The sequence below is a fragment of the Psittacula echo genome, assembly GCF_963264785.1.
Source record: "Psittacula echo genome assembly, chromosome: 11".
NCBI classification, from domain to species: Eukaryota; Metazoa; Chordata; class Aves; order Psittaciformes; family Psittacidae; genus Psittacula; species Psittacula echo.
In genome coordinates this window covers 3,924,902-3,941,487 of record NC_137746.1, presented here as the reverse complement: position 1 = coordinate 3,941,487, position 16,586 = coordinate 3,924,902, and the positions used below count along the sequence as shown (strand labels likewise).

Below are 16,586 nucleotides of genomic sequence, written 5' to 3'. Positions count from 1 at the left end.
ATTTAATTTAAAGCTAAGGTTTTCACTTTTCTGGAAGAGAAAAGGCGATGCATTGTACAGATTGCTGAATATAATGAGATTTTCTAATGACTGCCTACATCAGCACTGGCAATATTCTCTGGCCATTTTACCTGTCTCCCTACATAAAGCCTTCAAATAATGGTTCAGCAATGCTATGGTGAGTGTTTGATGCAGATAGCTGTCACAGGGGCTTTGTCATTTGTTGAGCTCCATATGTGACTCTGACCTTAAAACACTGTAAAAGCACTAAAGTGGGATGACTGCCTAGCATTTTTGGTGCAAAAATCTTACAGGTATTATAAATATGCACATAGAAATAGAAATATAACTAAATAAAAGTAAATTTTATAAAGAAATATCACAGGTAAAGTTGCTAAGAAATTATTTTCCAAAGAGGCAAATGGAAATAGAAAGGTTATGTTAAAGTATAATAAATCTAACTCTTGTGTACTAAATACACACAGCTATATTTAAGCCTACGTTACAAAACCTGCGGCTGCTGTCTCCAGACTCAACAGTGTCTGTGTGCTACCTACAGTTTGTTTCATAGTAGGATCAAAAAGTGTAGTTGTATTTATTCTCAGCCTGTAAATCCCTTCCTTCTGTTTCTCTTCTGTCTCTTTCCTCCTTCACACTGTGGCAGCAGTGATGAATGCTGATGACACATTACTGGTTCCAACAATAGCAGCCCGTTTTTGAGAAATTAGCTTACAGGTCCCTGATCTTGGTTCTTTTTTGGTGAGAAAATTGGCTGTCTGCGTTATCCGGCTGTCAACCATGAAATTATGATGCATGTTCAGAACAGCCTTATTCGAGGAGAATATGTTATGTTAGCATAGCATAATGTGGCCACAAGCAAGCACAACCTGTAATAGCAGTCCCTGCAATTAGTCTTGCTGGTGATATTGAAAATTGATCCATGAGTGTGTATCTTAAGAGAAAACTACCAGTAGGAGAATTTCAGACTGGGATTATGCAAAATGATACCATTGCCGTTTCCTGCTCCCAACTACTTGCAATGGAGGTGGATAATAGAGTAAATCGAGCAGGGGCAGTGACTTTCAGCCAGGCAAGCACTTCATCCTGCTCCAGAAATCCATTTAAGAGGCTTTACTTTCCATTAGCATGCACCTCCAAAATGGCTATGGATCCTTGTTGGATCAGCCAGGTAACGCTGTTAGCCCATTTAACATCCCCATGAACAGCCAGATAGCACTTTAGGTGGGAGAATGCATTTTTGGTCTCACTCCTCTCTGTTATGAAAAAGCATCCAAGAGCCACAGATTGTAAATCTGTTAGTGCAGAGAAAAAGCATTCTATGATGCTCTGAGAGGAGAACTTGCCCCTTTGTACATGGGGCAAAGCAATTTCAGCTAAAGCATCTGTGGCTCATTGTATGCCTTGGCTACCTCTTCTTTTCTCTCCCCTTCAAGTGAGGAAGGCTGTGATTTCCCTTGTGCACAATAGGGACAAAAGTGAGCACTGGAAGCAGGGAGGTTTATTTAGAGAGACAAAATCCCCACTGCAGAAGCAGCCAGAGTAGCAGTTAAGCTCTGGGTAGGCACAGTCTGAGCACAAGTCTCTCTCCTAATCCAGCAGCCTTTGGTGGATCCAGGAAGGCTCAAAATCAGCTTTGCAACATCATCTGCTCATGATTTATGTACCAGGCCAGTGAGTATAAAAATCAGACAAACTGTTCCTTTCTGTGCACAGGTGGTGAACAGTACTTCCTGGACACTTCCATTTTTCTTCCAGATGGGCTGTGCCTGTAGCTTGACTCTATTGTGAACAGAGTGGTTGGGATCACTCAGAGAATCACCATCAGAGATGGCAGCAAAGTGATTTTGATACAAATTTATAGAAGTGTGATTCAACAAAATTTGATGCAAGGTTCATTCTACTACATACAAAAGGAAATGGTGTCAGAATTGATAATGGTTTATACAGAATCAGGCTTAAGTGTTTTATAGAGAATTGGACCAATGTGATGTGTACAGAAACTGGGGATGTAAAGGAATAAGGAAGATCCTTCTGTTGAGTCTTGAGGTTCAGAAGAGACCCCCTTGCTTTCTAAACTCCTGACAGAATGTAGGTGCAGCTGGATCTAGTCTGAGTGTCAGACTTGGTCAATAGTATTCATTTAAAGGGTTACAAGTGTCATTTAGCAGCAGTTTGCAGTTTTAAGGTGAATCACAAGATTTCTAACAACACTTGATTATGAAGGCTTATATACTCACACTTGCAATTAAATGCCTAAACCAAGACAGGCAGATATATGCATAGATATATATATACACACACATATATATACACACATACACACACATAGGTATGCATATAAATATTTATATATGTATAAAGGATCCTATCAAAAATTTCCCTTGGGTGTAGTGAAAATACATCAGCTTTGTCAGCATTCCCCAATGGGCAAAAGGTTGAGTATCAGTGAGCAGAAGTAATGGCCCAAGTAAAGAGTCCCCCTATGTCCCACTTGGAAGTACCTGGTCACAGCCTGCTGAGGTCCAAGAGAGCTCAAAGATCCTCTCCCCTGGGACCATTAAGCTACTTATATCCCACCTCTCTATGTGTTAAACTTTGGGAAATGACCTCTCCCAGAGGCATTAAGACCTCAGAAACACCATACTGGAATGTAATTACATCCTGGCAAATCTGCTTTGCCTAGTTGCCTTCCCTTATTTCTACATCTCATCTTAAATCCCAACCCCTGAATTTCAGCTGCTTTTTCTCTTCTCATTTTTACTTAAGGAGAAGCTTTGAATTACTCTCTCACAATGTATATACAATTACCCAGGAGTTCTGACCAAGTAATTACTGTAACTTTTCTTCTTGTCCTGAATAGACATTTTTACATATGTATGGGTAAAAAATGATTGCCACACCGTTGACAAAAAGAATGATGTAAATTACAGTCCAATAGTGTGATTCTTCCACGGGGTGATTCTAATTTTAATCAGTCTACTCAGTTTCAGACATTTCTTCATTAATCTGTGACTTAGGTATATTAAGTGACTAAGATTAGAAATAAATTTGGATGGGAGAGTTAATATTTAAACCAGAAAAGACATTTTGGGCAGCAGTGAACAAGTGCTTTGGTGGGCAATGTTACCACCCATGTGATATTTCCAGAAGGGCTTTAGTAGCTTTGTACAACATGCATGCGTAATACATAGGATGAATGGCTCCTACGTATCACTTCTGGAGTACTTTTTTAAGCTAGAAAGGTTTCTTTAATATTTTAAGCTAGGAATGTTTCTTTAATATTTTATCCTGGCTCCAGGACATTTCCTGAGAAACCTTTTCTTCCAACTTGTCCCTTAAGCTATTTATTATTAAATCTTATTCGTGGTGAATGACAACTTGAAATGAAGTTCCTGCTTTCAGTCTGCCAAGCACATGAGGACTCAAGGAGAAGAGCTGGGAGGCTCCTCTCCTGCCCTCCCTCTAGCTCTGTTCAACACTCAGGAGACCTCTGGCTCTCTCCCAGGACAGATCTATATGGAACAGAGCCTATAGCAAGGTACATGTCCAGGGACCTGCTTGGAGATTCCCAGTTTATTGACGGCACCCGCTGTTCCTTGGCCAATGGAAGCATCAATAGTTTAGCTTTCTTTTCCTCTCAAATCCTTCCCCATGCAAGAACTGACAGCAGCAGTTCCTCATTCCTCCATCCTCTGGCTATATTCACTCTGACTTGTTTCCTTCCCTATAACTCAGTCTTCAGCTGCATCTCTTGGGACGTCACATGCTTCCAGGAGTCTCTGAAGTAGCCAAGCAAATGCATTTGCATGCCACACCACGAGAGCTTCCAGCAAAGAGGATGAAGAAGAGTTCACAGAAAGGACAAGGTTGCAGGAGGCCACATGAAAATTGGCCGGCACTGCTCCTGCTTGGTTAGATGTGAATTTTACTGCTGCTATGGAAACAGGATTCGATAGAGTGCAGGAAATATTTATCAGTGGGTTAAATATTCTGCTATTTTAGCTTCAGAAGCAAGATTCTGGCTGTGAAGCCCTGCTGTTATTGAAAGGTGGGCAAGTTGGTGAATTTGACCGGAGCTCTTGGCTCCAGTTTGCCTACTGAATTCACCTGTCCTCTCCAGCACTCCCAGTAGAATATGGATGTCAAATGCTTGAATTATCTGGGTTTGGTGCTTAGGTTTCTCTCTGAGCCTATTGTCAGAAAGATCCTAATTTCAGTGTTTTCAAAGTTGTAGTTCAGACTTGAACGTATGGAAATTCATTACTGTTTTTTTCCGGATAGATCAGCAGTAGGATTTTCTATTGTCCTCACTATTTCTGATCTGTGCTTTCTCTGACATCACCAGAAATCTACATTACCATTGACTCATATAGTGAAATCCTGATGTTTCTACCTCATAATGCACAAAAGGAAACATAACCTTAAAGTTTTGATGACTTTTAAAAGTTTATGCAGACCATTCTCAAGAAATTCAGCTCAATTGAAGAGTCATTTGCTTCTGTCTTAGAAGCTACTGTTAGCCAGGGAGCAGGTCTGCCTGAATACAAACAGCACCTTCTGTGTTTGCCCATTAAATGTGGTCTGTCCTTTCCGCAGGCATGATATGGTCAGAGTGCAAGGAGATCTGGGAAGAGGGTCCACGTGAATACGTGGTGCATCTCTGGAACCTGCTGGACTTTGGGATGCTCTCCATCTTCGTGGCATCGTTCACTGCCAGATTCATGGCTTTTCTCAAAGCAACTGAAGCACAACAGTACGTAGATCAGTACGTTCAAGATGATGACCTCAATAATGTCACCCTTCCCCCTGAAGTTGCTTATTTTACTTATGGTAAGACGCTTTTCGCTATCTAATGCTTCCAGTTCTCTTAGGCTAATGTGGGGCAGTGCTGAAAGCAGCTTTCTTTTTGTGATATTTATGTGGCTTTTTTTCTGATTAAACCAAATTCTTCTGCTTAGACCTACCCATTCCAGCCATCTTCCTAAAGGGTCAGAAAGAAACTGAGATCTGAGCCTTGTTCAGTCTCTGATCTTATGTTGAGGCCACATTCAGGTCAATCACATCCTGATATAATAGGTTGAGCAACGAACAATCAGGAACCAAGAGTGAGTAGAATATAATTTAAATTACAGATTAAGGAACCCGCTTGGCTTTTCAAATGTGAGAGGAGGGAGATGTGTGAATATACGTAGGATCTGGAGCTGAATTTCTAACTGCTGGTGTACTCTGCACCTCCGTTACATCCAACACCTGTATAATGGGAATACAAACTCCAATTACACCCATAAAGTGCTGCTCCTCCAAGAGAAAAACTTTACTTTTGGAGAGCCCATATCATCTGCTAGCATTTGGAAATGCAAGCAGCAACATAGCCTTTAAACCTTCTTTTTGATGGCTGAAATGGTTTTTCTTTGATATTCATATATGAATAGAGCTTTGCACCTCAGTGTGGGGACTGGATTCATTGCATGCCTCTGCAAGCTTCAGATGTTACTCTGAGCAAAATCCTTGGGGATTCCCACCAGTGTGCACAGCCATGGGCTCAGCTTCCTGCCTGGTGTGTCCCCTCCGAAGGTAAGCTTCCCTCTCCCTGCCAAGCCAAGCAGGAGGCCACTGAGATGATGATGTGATTTTCGTCTCTGTGGTTTGCTGTTGACCCATTTAAAGTAAGTTCATGACACGAAGGTGCAAAGGGTCCAGAATAGAATGTCACAACCAGATCCTGTGAATGCCTCCATCTGCTGCTTTTCCTTTGGTTCACATTGCTGCAAATAATGCCTAAGTTTACTTCTGTGTTGCATGTTTTAGCTGTGAGTTACAATCTTTTCATCAAGAAGCTCAGTTGATGCAAGGAAACTTACAAGCTATATTAATATAAATGTTCAAATTTTCAGTAGATAAAATAAATGATGCATATCTGGTATCAGCAAGAAGCTTTTTGAAGTAAAAATATTAGACTGATTAGACTGCAAAGATTGGTTTTAATTTAAAGATAGCATGAAAATGATACACTTGATAGTTATATCTGCTCTATCTGAAAGAATATGAGCTTTCTTATCTAATGGTAGGGATAGAGATCTCAGTCTCCCTAATGCTTCCTTTCCAAATATTGACACAGTGCCATATATCCAAATCTGTAGCTAAATTCCACTGTGGTGGTTTTGGTTCTCCACCCCAAGAGCTTCAGATGGAAAAGGCTCTGATGTACAAGTAAGAAACAGAAAATATCAAATTTGTTTAAAGCCGAGCTCTTTATTTGTTGTGTGACTTTGGTAAATCCCAGTGACTTGTTCGTTTCTCATTTTTGCTGTGTAAAAACCACAACTAATTCTTCTCACCTATATTTGTACAGCATGCTGAGGACTTCAGTGACCAGTGACTTGTTGACTTCAGTGACTTGTTCCAAAGCTCTTTATTTTTCCTTTAACTCCCGGCCAAACGCAAGGTTCGGTCTTGACAAAGGGCTCATTTATCATAACAGCTTCCACCTAACACTTTTTGTTACTAATACCTAGTGTACATGTATTGTTTTAGCCAGGAACAAGTGGCTTCCCTCGGATCCTCAGATCATTTCAGAAGGACTGTATGCAATAGCTGTGGTACTCAGCTTCTCCCGCATTGCTTACATTCTTCCAGCCAACGAAAGCTTCGGCCCCCTGCAGATCTCTTTGGGGAGGACTGTGAAGGATATCTTCAAGTTCATGGTCATCTTCATCATGGTGTTCCTGGCCTTTATGATTGGAATGTTCAATCTCTACTCCTACTACCTTGGTGCAAAATACAACCCTGCGTTTACAACGTGAGTACCTATGGAAAAGCAGCTGGGTTTTGCAGGGTTCAATCTATTCTGGTCTGTTGCTGCTGCAAGGTCTGCTCAGATAGTTGCTAATAGAGCTGTGTGGGGAAATCACATCCAGATTTCACCTGGGAACCTTATGTCACAGCATCAAGGCCTTGATCACAGGGAAATGTGTAGGTCAGAAATGGTTATTCCTAGAAATCAAAATAGCAGATCAGGAAAATGTTGTGTGAGATATTCGGTATAATGAGTCAAGAGAAGTGGGGAAGTGGTTAGACTTAAGGTTACTGTTCTTAAAACTGCAAGCCTAAATGTATGTAGAATAAGGGAGAATTTTGCTTGTCTGAGGTTGGTTTTAGGACACCACCTGAGCGCAGCTGCAGTTATTAGCCGCAGTTATTAGGTGCACATCTGCAGAGCCAGCTGCTAGTTATGATGCTCTAAAAAGCAAATAAAATCAGGGTGTCTAGGATGTGGTTTTTAAATCCTGAGTAGGAACTTTTCATCCAAAGCCATGTGAAAGCCTTGGGGACATGGTGGGGACTTGCCTTCCCACACACCCCTCTGTGAGGGAAGAGGAAATCTTGGCATAATGTTTTCCCTTCACCTTCTCTAACATGCCATACAGTGAGCTGGGGTTTAGCTCATAGCCCCTCTAGGAGAATTGACCTTTTCAGCATTGTTTCTACCCTGCAGGTGGCTGTTTCCTTCCAAATGCACAGCAGCCGGTTTTATCACACCACCCTCCTGTGCAACATGTATGCTGTAACGTAGTGTCTACATTCTCTAACTGAGCCAAATATGCCCTCTAGACCTCTCCTGTAACCTCAAGATACATTTTTCATGGAAGGATTTATGAGGCTAGATGCAATTACATTTATCTGTGCTCGGTAGTAATGTAGAAGAAAATTGGGTATGTGGGATGTGACTTGCTTCTTATTTGAGGAGAGGGAGATGCCCTTGAAGCCCAAGACTCAATAAGAAGTTGAGCAGATACCATCCTTGACTGCCTGGTGGCACAGTAACCCTCGGTTATGGTATCCCCAAGCACATTACTAGAGAACAGTCACTAACTAATTCCAGCCTCTGATGCAATGCTGTGCAATAACTCTCTCATTAGCACTCATTACCCAAATGGATCTTCCAATAGGTACTATTTTTGATGGAAATAACGAGCAAACATTGACTAAAATCATGATTGTTCACTGGAGTAAAGATTGCTTAAATGCCCAAGGGATGTTTAGATCGGGGAGAGTCTTGTCAAAGGCAGTGCTTTTTCTCCTTCACTTCAACCTGGTGACTACTTATTCCGGAGGGATTTCAAGTTGTTATGAGCATAAATTTCCCTTTTAAGAATCTGGAAGAGGTTTTAGATAGACTTACTTTCTTCTGATTATTTAAGCATATGGGAGCGTCAAACGATGATCAGTGAAAATGAGCCCTTTCATCATGCAAAACAAAGAGAATAGATTAACAATCATCCCAAAAATCCTTCTCAGAAGCTTCATTCAGCAACCTAGAAACCCTGAGGTACAGTCTCAAACACTTTTAATAAGCTAATTACAAGGTTATAGTGGCAGGTGGGCAGCTACCAGCTCTAGCAATGTTTCCTCCTCTGTTTTTCATGAGCTGCCTATGGGCCTTGCTGAAGGTGCTGGGCTCCTTCTGTCATTAACTTGTTTATGGAAAGAAGAAAGATTTCAGTATGAGAGCTGCATAGAGAACTCAAATGTTCATTCATTGAAAACTCAGTGGGACAAAAGGATCATGCTTACTTTGGTGTCCTCATAACTGTGCTGTGACTTCAGAGGTGTCGCTGAATGCCTTTCCTGGTGGCATGTTTGTGAATTCGAATAAGGATGGGTGAAATCTGACAAAAAGCAGGTTTTATCCTCAGAAATGTGGCTGTTCACCTATTGGGCCTGATTCTCAGAGGTCACTTGGCTAGCCATGAGAGAAGAAGACACACTGAATCTGTGTGCTAATTGATTGTGGCCAGTTTCAAAGGGCATTGAATTGACAGCTCACTGAGTAGCCTCAGGGAGAAACCTTAGGCAAACAGCTCCGCACTGAAATAACTTTGAATTACACATTTAAAAGAACCACAGCTTCCCAGGACAGGATGCAGGCAGAAAAGAGTGTACATTTGTCCAGATAACACTCAGAGGGAGTTTCTTGCTGAGATCTAATAGTGAGAGTGAATGTTTGGTGAGCTTAGCTTTCGTCTTTCCTTGCCGTTGCACTTTTGAAATCATGTGCTCTGTTTTGCCTGTGTTGCCATCTACAGAGCAAGCATGTGGCACCCCAGTGGCATCTGAACCCAGTTATCATGCAAAGGTTTTGTCATTTCTTCTATTTTAATGTTCTGGATGCAAAGGAACTAAAGATGCAGTGGACTTGACTTCACCCAGTTAAATACAGAGATTATTTCACTAACCAGGGTATACTTTCAAACTGTTTGGAAGTTCTGCAATGCTGAAAAGTCAACCAGTTTCCACGACAGTTGCAACCAACCCCAGCTATGTTTATCTGTTTATTGCACGCTGTGTACAGAACACAGCTCTTGAAACAGCCTGTAATTAAGAACATGCTATGCAAACAAAATGAGAATGGAGGCAAGGCTGATTGTGTTCGTCTTGCTTTCCGCATCACAAATCAGGCTGAAGGCTACAACAGGCGGTTTTCTGTCTCCCTTTCCCCAAAGAGAAATGTGACTCATTGCTGATGTTAGTTCGAGGCTTGGAGGCTTTTTTCTTCTCATTTCCCTTTATCAAAATGCAATATTTTTGTAGATTATAATGACTTCATTGCTTTTCTGGCAGTGTTAAATCTCAACCAATCAGTTTAAGGAAGTAAGCCTGAAAGGATGCCTGAAGCTTTCTTAGAAAGGACACAAGATTGACATGAAATCATAGCCTTGCTGTGATCTGTTTTGATGAACAGCACGCTGCTGTTTGCAAAAGTGAGGAAAATCTGCAACAAGATGGTTGCTTGTAGTCTGTTTTCTGCCTTGATGCAATATCCTTGTTTAACTTTTACAGGACTGTGTGTATTGAAACAAAAAAGACTCTCTTCTCTCTTCCCACTGCAACAGTTAGCCTCAGCACAGCAGAGAGAGATTGCAGTGTACCCGTCTCTATAAGGAGCATTGCCACTTCATTTGTCTGCCTTTGAGAAGGCTGAAACACCCACTGACCTTGCAGGGAGGGGGTATATTGCTTAGCTGGCAATGATGAGGCACATCAGCATCTTGGAGTCTTTGAGAACTTGGCTTCAGACATCCTTGTCTCGTGTTTTAGTGACATGTTCTCAAAAGATAACCCCAACTGATGTTCCCTGCAACCTGTGCCAAACCTCATGCAATTGGGCAGTAATCTAACAGGGAGAAGGAAAGAACCATCCAGCCTTTTTGGAGGGTACGGATGGATTAGTACAAGCTCTCCTTAGAAATGTTTCTTCTATCAGAGGAGGACTGCATCTGCATAGGGGCATTGCTAAGCACTCTTTTGGGGTGCTACAGGTTAGATCCACCTCTCACACCACCTTCCCAGTCCCGTCACCATCCTTACCCTTACTGACACTGAAATAGGGATTATGGACATGTGCATGGAACCTGGCACCCTGGCCCTTGCCTGCTTCCTCTGCAGTGCTCAGGGCAGACAAGGCCACTCACAATCCTTAATTAACTTTTCAAGGAGAACCTGGCATCACTCCAGCACAAAGGTTAATGCTTAAGCTGCCGAAAAGGAGCGGGGTTGACAAGTTGTATTAAAATCTGCCTGCAGGGAGGAAAGCGAAGGGAACCTTTCCAAATTAAAAAAGGGAAGCTTAATAGCAGGGTGCAGGTGGGATCAAGGCTGGGGGTTATGGCTTTTATTACTTTGATAAGTGACTTAGGGGATGGGTTTCAAAGCCACTGATTTCTCGTGTTATATGTGTTCCTTAACTAGAATGTACAGAACAAGCACTGGCCAGATTGCTACCATAAAACAGGGGTATCTGACACATTAATGCCAGCTACTTTTTGCTGCAGATGAGTGCAGGAGACAAGAGCAGAGTGTTACAGAAGAGGAAATGTTCAGAAAGTGGAAAAGTGGTGGCATTGGTTTGCAGCACAGTCATAGCTCATCCCACAAGTGTTATCTTTGTATGGTGTCCCAGTCTGGTGCAAAACAGCAAGGGGAGGAGAAGATGGTATCTTTGACTAAAGACAAAGCCACATTTTAAATGAAGTTGTGCAACATCTGTTTGAAACACCACCCAAGGTTACTCCCCACAAGTTAATGCAGTTATACTAGCTGAGAATGATACCTAAATTTTTACTGCAGCCATACTACTACTTACAAATAGAATATAGAATACCATATGGCGGGAGATAAATACCAGTTTGCTTGGGCAGAAAGGAACTGCCCAGTGCTGTGCACCAGCCTTTCAAAGGGTTGAAATTAATTTCTCTTGCTTTTATACATGGTGTAATTGATACTGCAGATGATGTAAAGCTTATTGTTCCCTTAGGATACGCCACAGTTTGTGTCTATAATCTGGTTTTATAAACAGATTTAGCAGGATTAGGCTGCCACCCCGGTACAAAACGGTTCATCAAAACAATTTGTCAATGGCATTGTTTTCTTAGGGGCGTTTAAGTCCTGGCAGGCAGGGGGAGAGAGCAGGCAATTAACTCTTAACGTGCTCAGTATTGTTCAGAGAAGGCAAAACGGCTTGTAAATTAAAAATGTACCAGCATCACTTCTCCTTTCTTCCTTTTCAGCTGTGGTTGCTCTTCTTTGCCTGTTACAGCTTTGACTCCTCCGAATCAGGCTCTTCTTTTGACCTATCAGTCCAGCTGCATCCTTTCCAGCCCCGCTTCTCCTTGGCCTTGGCTTATTCCCCTTTTATACCTCCCTATCTTTCAACCTTGTTTTCCTCTGGTTCCTTTCTAATTTCAAGCAAGGGTAATAATCAAGTCAAAATACCTCTCTGCAACATCTCCTACCACTCCCTAATTGGAGGTTTTTCCTACAGATGCTTGAGTATCTGACTTATTTACAGTCTCGAAGCAGGGTGGAAAGAAAATAGACTACGGTCTGGCTATATTTGCCCTCTGTGTTCTTCATATTAAATCAGAACATCTCATTCATTTCTTCTCGGTAAAATGTAATGCTTCTGTTTTGCCCTGGCAAGTGCATATAAGGTGGAAGGTCAGACTAGGTTCCTCCTTTCCTTTCCCTAATAATCTCTGCCTGTGTTCTCTGGATGAGAAAAAGGTGAGTTAGCAGAAGTGAAAAGCTTCACTAAAACTTTCAAACTCTAAGTTGCCCATGGAGAAGTCATCCTTAATAAGGTCACAAAATCCAAGTGGCAAATAATGCCCCTGAGAGAACAGATGGAGCAAAATGGGACACTGTGATTTTATAGTATTAATCGGAAATCCTATTTCCTTATCAAATCAGGGAATATTTGGCATATCTCTGGGTGATGGATAATGGCTTACAATGACTGTGCCAAGGCATCATATTTATATTGCTGGATTGCTGCTTTTATTATTAGCATTTTGCCAGGCTTAGCTGGGGCCAACTCTCTAAAGTGATTGTTTCCTTTATTTTTAGGGTAGAAGAAAGTTTTAAAACCTTATTCTGGTCAATATTTGGCTTATCTGAAGTGATATCTGTGGTGCTGAAGTACGATCACAAATTCATTGAGAATATTGGATATGTACTCTATGGAGTATATAACGTGACTATGGTGGTGGTGCTGCTTAATATGCTAATAGCCATGATCAACAACTCCTATCAGGAAATTGAGGTAAGATAAGAAATTAGATTACAAACTCAATGTACTTAATTATCACTGATAATGGAAGTGTTAAAAAGCAAGGAAGCTGTAACTTATTCCAAGGTTAGAGTGCTTACAGTGTGCAAATTTAAGGCTGTGTCTGTCTCCATATTAAAACTGAATTAATAATTAACAATAAATCATTTTTAGAACAATTTCAACTTCCTTTTTTTAATGACCTTCTGTGAGTAAATCCAATTTCCTTTGCATGTATTTAATGAAAGTGCTTTGTGATATTTTTCACTCCCCGTGTTGGTTATGCTAATTTATCCACGTGTTACCTTAGCTGCTTGTTCGCTTACGATAGAGTAATACTTCTGTCTTTCCACCCTGTCCACTACTTAAACACTCAGGTCCTTATAGGTCTAAAGCTCATATATGCATATTTAAAATTCCCAATTTTCCAAATACCAGGCATGCAACATAACTGCATGGACATTCACAAAAAGCAATTTTTAAAGGGTATGAACACAGCCCTCAAGGCATATGAATAGGCTTCTGCAGAAAGGTGTTTGCAGGGTTTACCCAGCCTTGTTCAGCAGTATAACTATTAGCAGACTGGATTTGCTAAATGCTTTGGACTTTAATAACTCTCTGCTAATGTGAATAAAGGCATAAAAAAATACATTATTTGGATAATGTTAATGCTGAGTCACCTCTTCTGATTTGTTAAATGTCACACTTCTGCAGTAGGGTTTGTATTAATTATTTGTTCTAATCTCCCTTAGAACTTGCCATTGCAAAAGCCCACATCTGAAAATATTTTGACTGATTCACCCATGTACCACAGTGCAAATGAATTCTACCTATCTTGTGTGTGCTGTAACTAAGTCTAAATGTCAGAGAGACCTTACATGTGTTCTCTGCCCCAAAAGCTTCTCCTGCATGCAGAAAGCAATGTATCCAAAGGTTTCTAATCATTTAAGATACAGCATCTTCCTGAATCCTCTTCTACTGAAACGAGATCCACTTCTGAAGGGGTCATAGCCTCTTACTGCATTTTCCTAGTTTATCGTAGTAGGTTTCTGAAGAAAAACCTCCAAAGATACTGCATAGATGGCCTATATTATCTTCCCAGTTTAGACTCTGGATGATCATTTTCCTAGAAAAATGCTTTATCATTCTTATTGATTGTGTGGAAACTTTCTAAACTTTGTTAAAACTGCTTTTAACTATCAGCAAGCAAAACAAGGGTGAGCTATGTGGCCCAGATTTTCCTACTTGAGGACTGGGGAAAACTGATAAATCTCATACTAATTCATTCCAGTCCTCAGTAGCAGGGAGATCAAAGATAGAGTCAAAGAATCACAGAATCCTTTAGGTTGAAAAAGACCTTTTAAAATCATCAAGTTCAATTATTAACCCAGCACTGTCAAGCCCACCACTAACCCATGTCCCAAAGTGCCCCAGCTACATGTCTTTTGAATACCTCCAGGCATGCTGAATATACCACTTCCCTGGAGAGCCTGTTCCAATGCTTGACAACCCTTTTAGTGATGGGATTTTCCTGGTGCAACTTGAGTCCATTTTTTCTTACCCAAGGAAACAGTAAACAGTCTATTTAATCAGGAGGATTTATGCTTTTGCTTTATCCATTGCGTTGTTCAAATTGTCCTTATTTTGAGATTACCACAGAGAAGCCCAGAGAGATGCATTTTGTGCATGGGTCTTGGTCTGTCAAACAGAATGTGATTGTGGTTAAATCCTACCTGTATGTTTGTTCTTGTCATAGCTAAATCTCTCTCTATTTACTAATTATGCATTTGGATGTTTGGATTTGTCTTCCCTTTTCCCTTCCCAAGGAGGACGCAGATGTGGAGTGGAAGTTTGCACGTGCCAAGCTCTGGCTATCCTACTTTGACGAAGGAAGGACTTTACCTGCTCCTTTTAATCTAGTGCCAAGCCCTAAATCATTTTATTATCTCATACTGAGAATAAAAATGTGCCTCATAAAACTCTGCAAATCTAAGGCCAAAAACTGTGAGAATGACCTGGAGATGGGGATGCTGAATTCCAAACAACGGGTATGTTATATCTGCACTTTTCAGCTTCTGTATAGAACGGATTCATGCCAGGGACCTTCTGGAGCGGGTTGCATGATGTACCAGGGACCTTCTGGAGCGGGTTGCATGATGTACCAGTGACCAGGGACAGCACGGCCTCTTAACCTCGTCATTGTGTTTTATATATAGTATATATATTATACTGCAGCTAGAGAGTTCTCTCTGACTTATGGCCTCATTGTACTGGGCACTGCCTGGACACCAGGGAAAAAGCAACTTCTGTAAAAGCAGGCACTTTTATAAGGGAGTTTCCCAAGGCCAAATAAGCAAGGTCAAAGCTGAAGGGTAGAAGCAGAGGCACAAACAGGCTCCCAGCTTGTCTGACTCCCCATCTACCCAGCAGGCCTTTTTGCCACCTTCCCTTAAAGTGATTTCCAAATTAATTTTGCTGTTATTACAACGTTTACTGCCATTCCAGGTTTGGGAACACGTTTCTAAGCAGGGCTTAATAACACCTTCTAAATGCCTAAAGCTATAATTAACAGCCTCTCTACTTACCTCTGCCTAGTGATGTGTAGCCACTAATGGGTAGATTCTGCCTCAGCCACCTCCCCTTTGGTCGTTAAAGTAGAAGTTTGCTTTGGGAATCCTGGCGACATGGGCTTTCCTCAGTCCAAGTGAGTGTCAGCATGACAAAGCAAGATAGCTATGCAGGAGTATGCTTAGCATCCAGACCCTTCCTCCTTGGGGAAATGCCAGAGAAATTAGTGAAGATGATGGAAATTAGTATCTGCAACACTGTGCAGAGCGTCACTGGGATGAAGTGTTCCTAGCACGTAAGCTTACAACAAACATTGTCCTACTCACAGGGCAAGTCCATTTGCTTTACGCTGGGGATGCAAATGCCCAAAGCATTCCCAGGAGCTCAGCCGCAGCTGCTGGGGTGTTCTCATTAAATTCACTGGATTCAAAGGTGTGAGGAGGCATCTTTGCATAAAAATGTCCTGGCCTTCATTTAATTTTCTTAGCTCAAGCTGAGTTTGAAACAAGAGAACAATGCTGGCAACCATTCCTGGGGGGAAAGCCCTTTAAAATGTGCTGTTTCTTATTTGTTACAGTTAGTGTACATGAGAGATCAGTGTGGCTCCTTGGTAGGCTCTAGGACATGTCCCTATTCCCTCACCCTGCTCTCAGACCATCTTTTCCATACCCCAGCTGTGTGGCACTGCACAGGAGAGGGAAGAAATGAGTCACAGTGGGACCCGTTTGGCAGCCTGCCCTTAGTTTTAACCTTGCCATAAGAGAGACCAAGGAGAAGGAAAGAAAGGTTGCAGGAGGCTCCGTAGAGTTTGCCTTTGCAAGGTGCAGCCTGCTTTTGGGCTTTGGCTGGATCCCTTGGCTCTTTGAAGGAGTAACACAGCTCAGGGTGAGTCATCCAGTTCCAGGCAAAGCCCATGGCCTTGGAAGAGACCATGCTCCATGAATTTAAAAGAACTGCTCGTGTCTGATGTTCATTCAGTCTCTGCAGAGCCTAAACTGAAGGGAAAAGTCCTTGGGGTCTACTCCGTGTTCTCAAATAATTTAGCTGCACAAAGCGACAAGCATTGCCAGGATAGACAAGCACTTGGGGGAAATTTAATCTATCAATTCATAACACTACTATTTATTACTGAAGAAGCCATTAGGAACAGTGGGTTGAAATAAAAGCAACGTTTGCCCTTTGATAATCTTAAATAAGGATTTTAAAAGATACTATTTTTTAAACACTATTTGAATCTAACCACACAAAGCATAAACTAAAGTACTTCATTTTTCTCTAAGCCCCTCCTTCCCCCAGCCATATAAGTCAAAGTGTCTGGCCTGCCCTTTTGCATGGAACTCATGCAAAATTCATTGTTTCCATGGCTTTAGCACAAACAATGAAGAGCATC

The 16,586-nt window shown here is 41.5% G+C and overlaps 1 protein-coding gene across 2 annotated transcripts in view; it reads left to right on the top strand.

The window, feature by feature from the left end:
- Positions 1-16,586, top strand: part of TRPC7 (transient receptor potential cation channel subfamily C member 7) — a gene marked incomplete at both ends in the record, with an annotated part of 66,742 nt that overhangs the window by 44,030 nt on the left and 6,126 nt on the right. For both annotated transcript variants that reach the window (XM_080627252.1, XM_080627251.1), the window contains 4 exons: positions 4,618-4,851; positions 6,556-6,820; positions 12,427-12,622; positions 14,455-14,676. In XM_080627252.1, the coding sequence (XP_080483378.1) occupies positions 4,618-4,851; positions 6,556-6,820; positions 12,427-12,622; positions 14,455-14,676 (917 nt within the window). The remainder of the gene's footprint in view (positions 1-4,617; positions 4,852-6,555; positions 6,821-12,426; positions 12,623-14,454; positions 14,677-16,586) is intronic.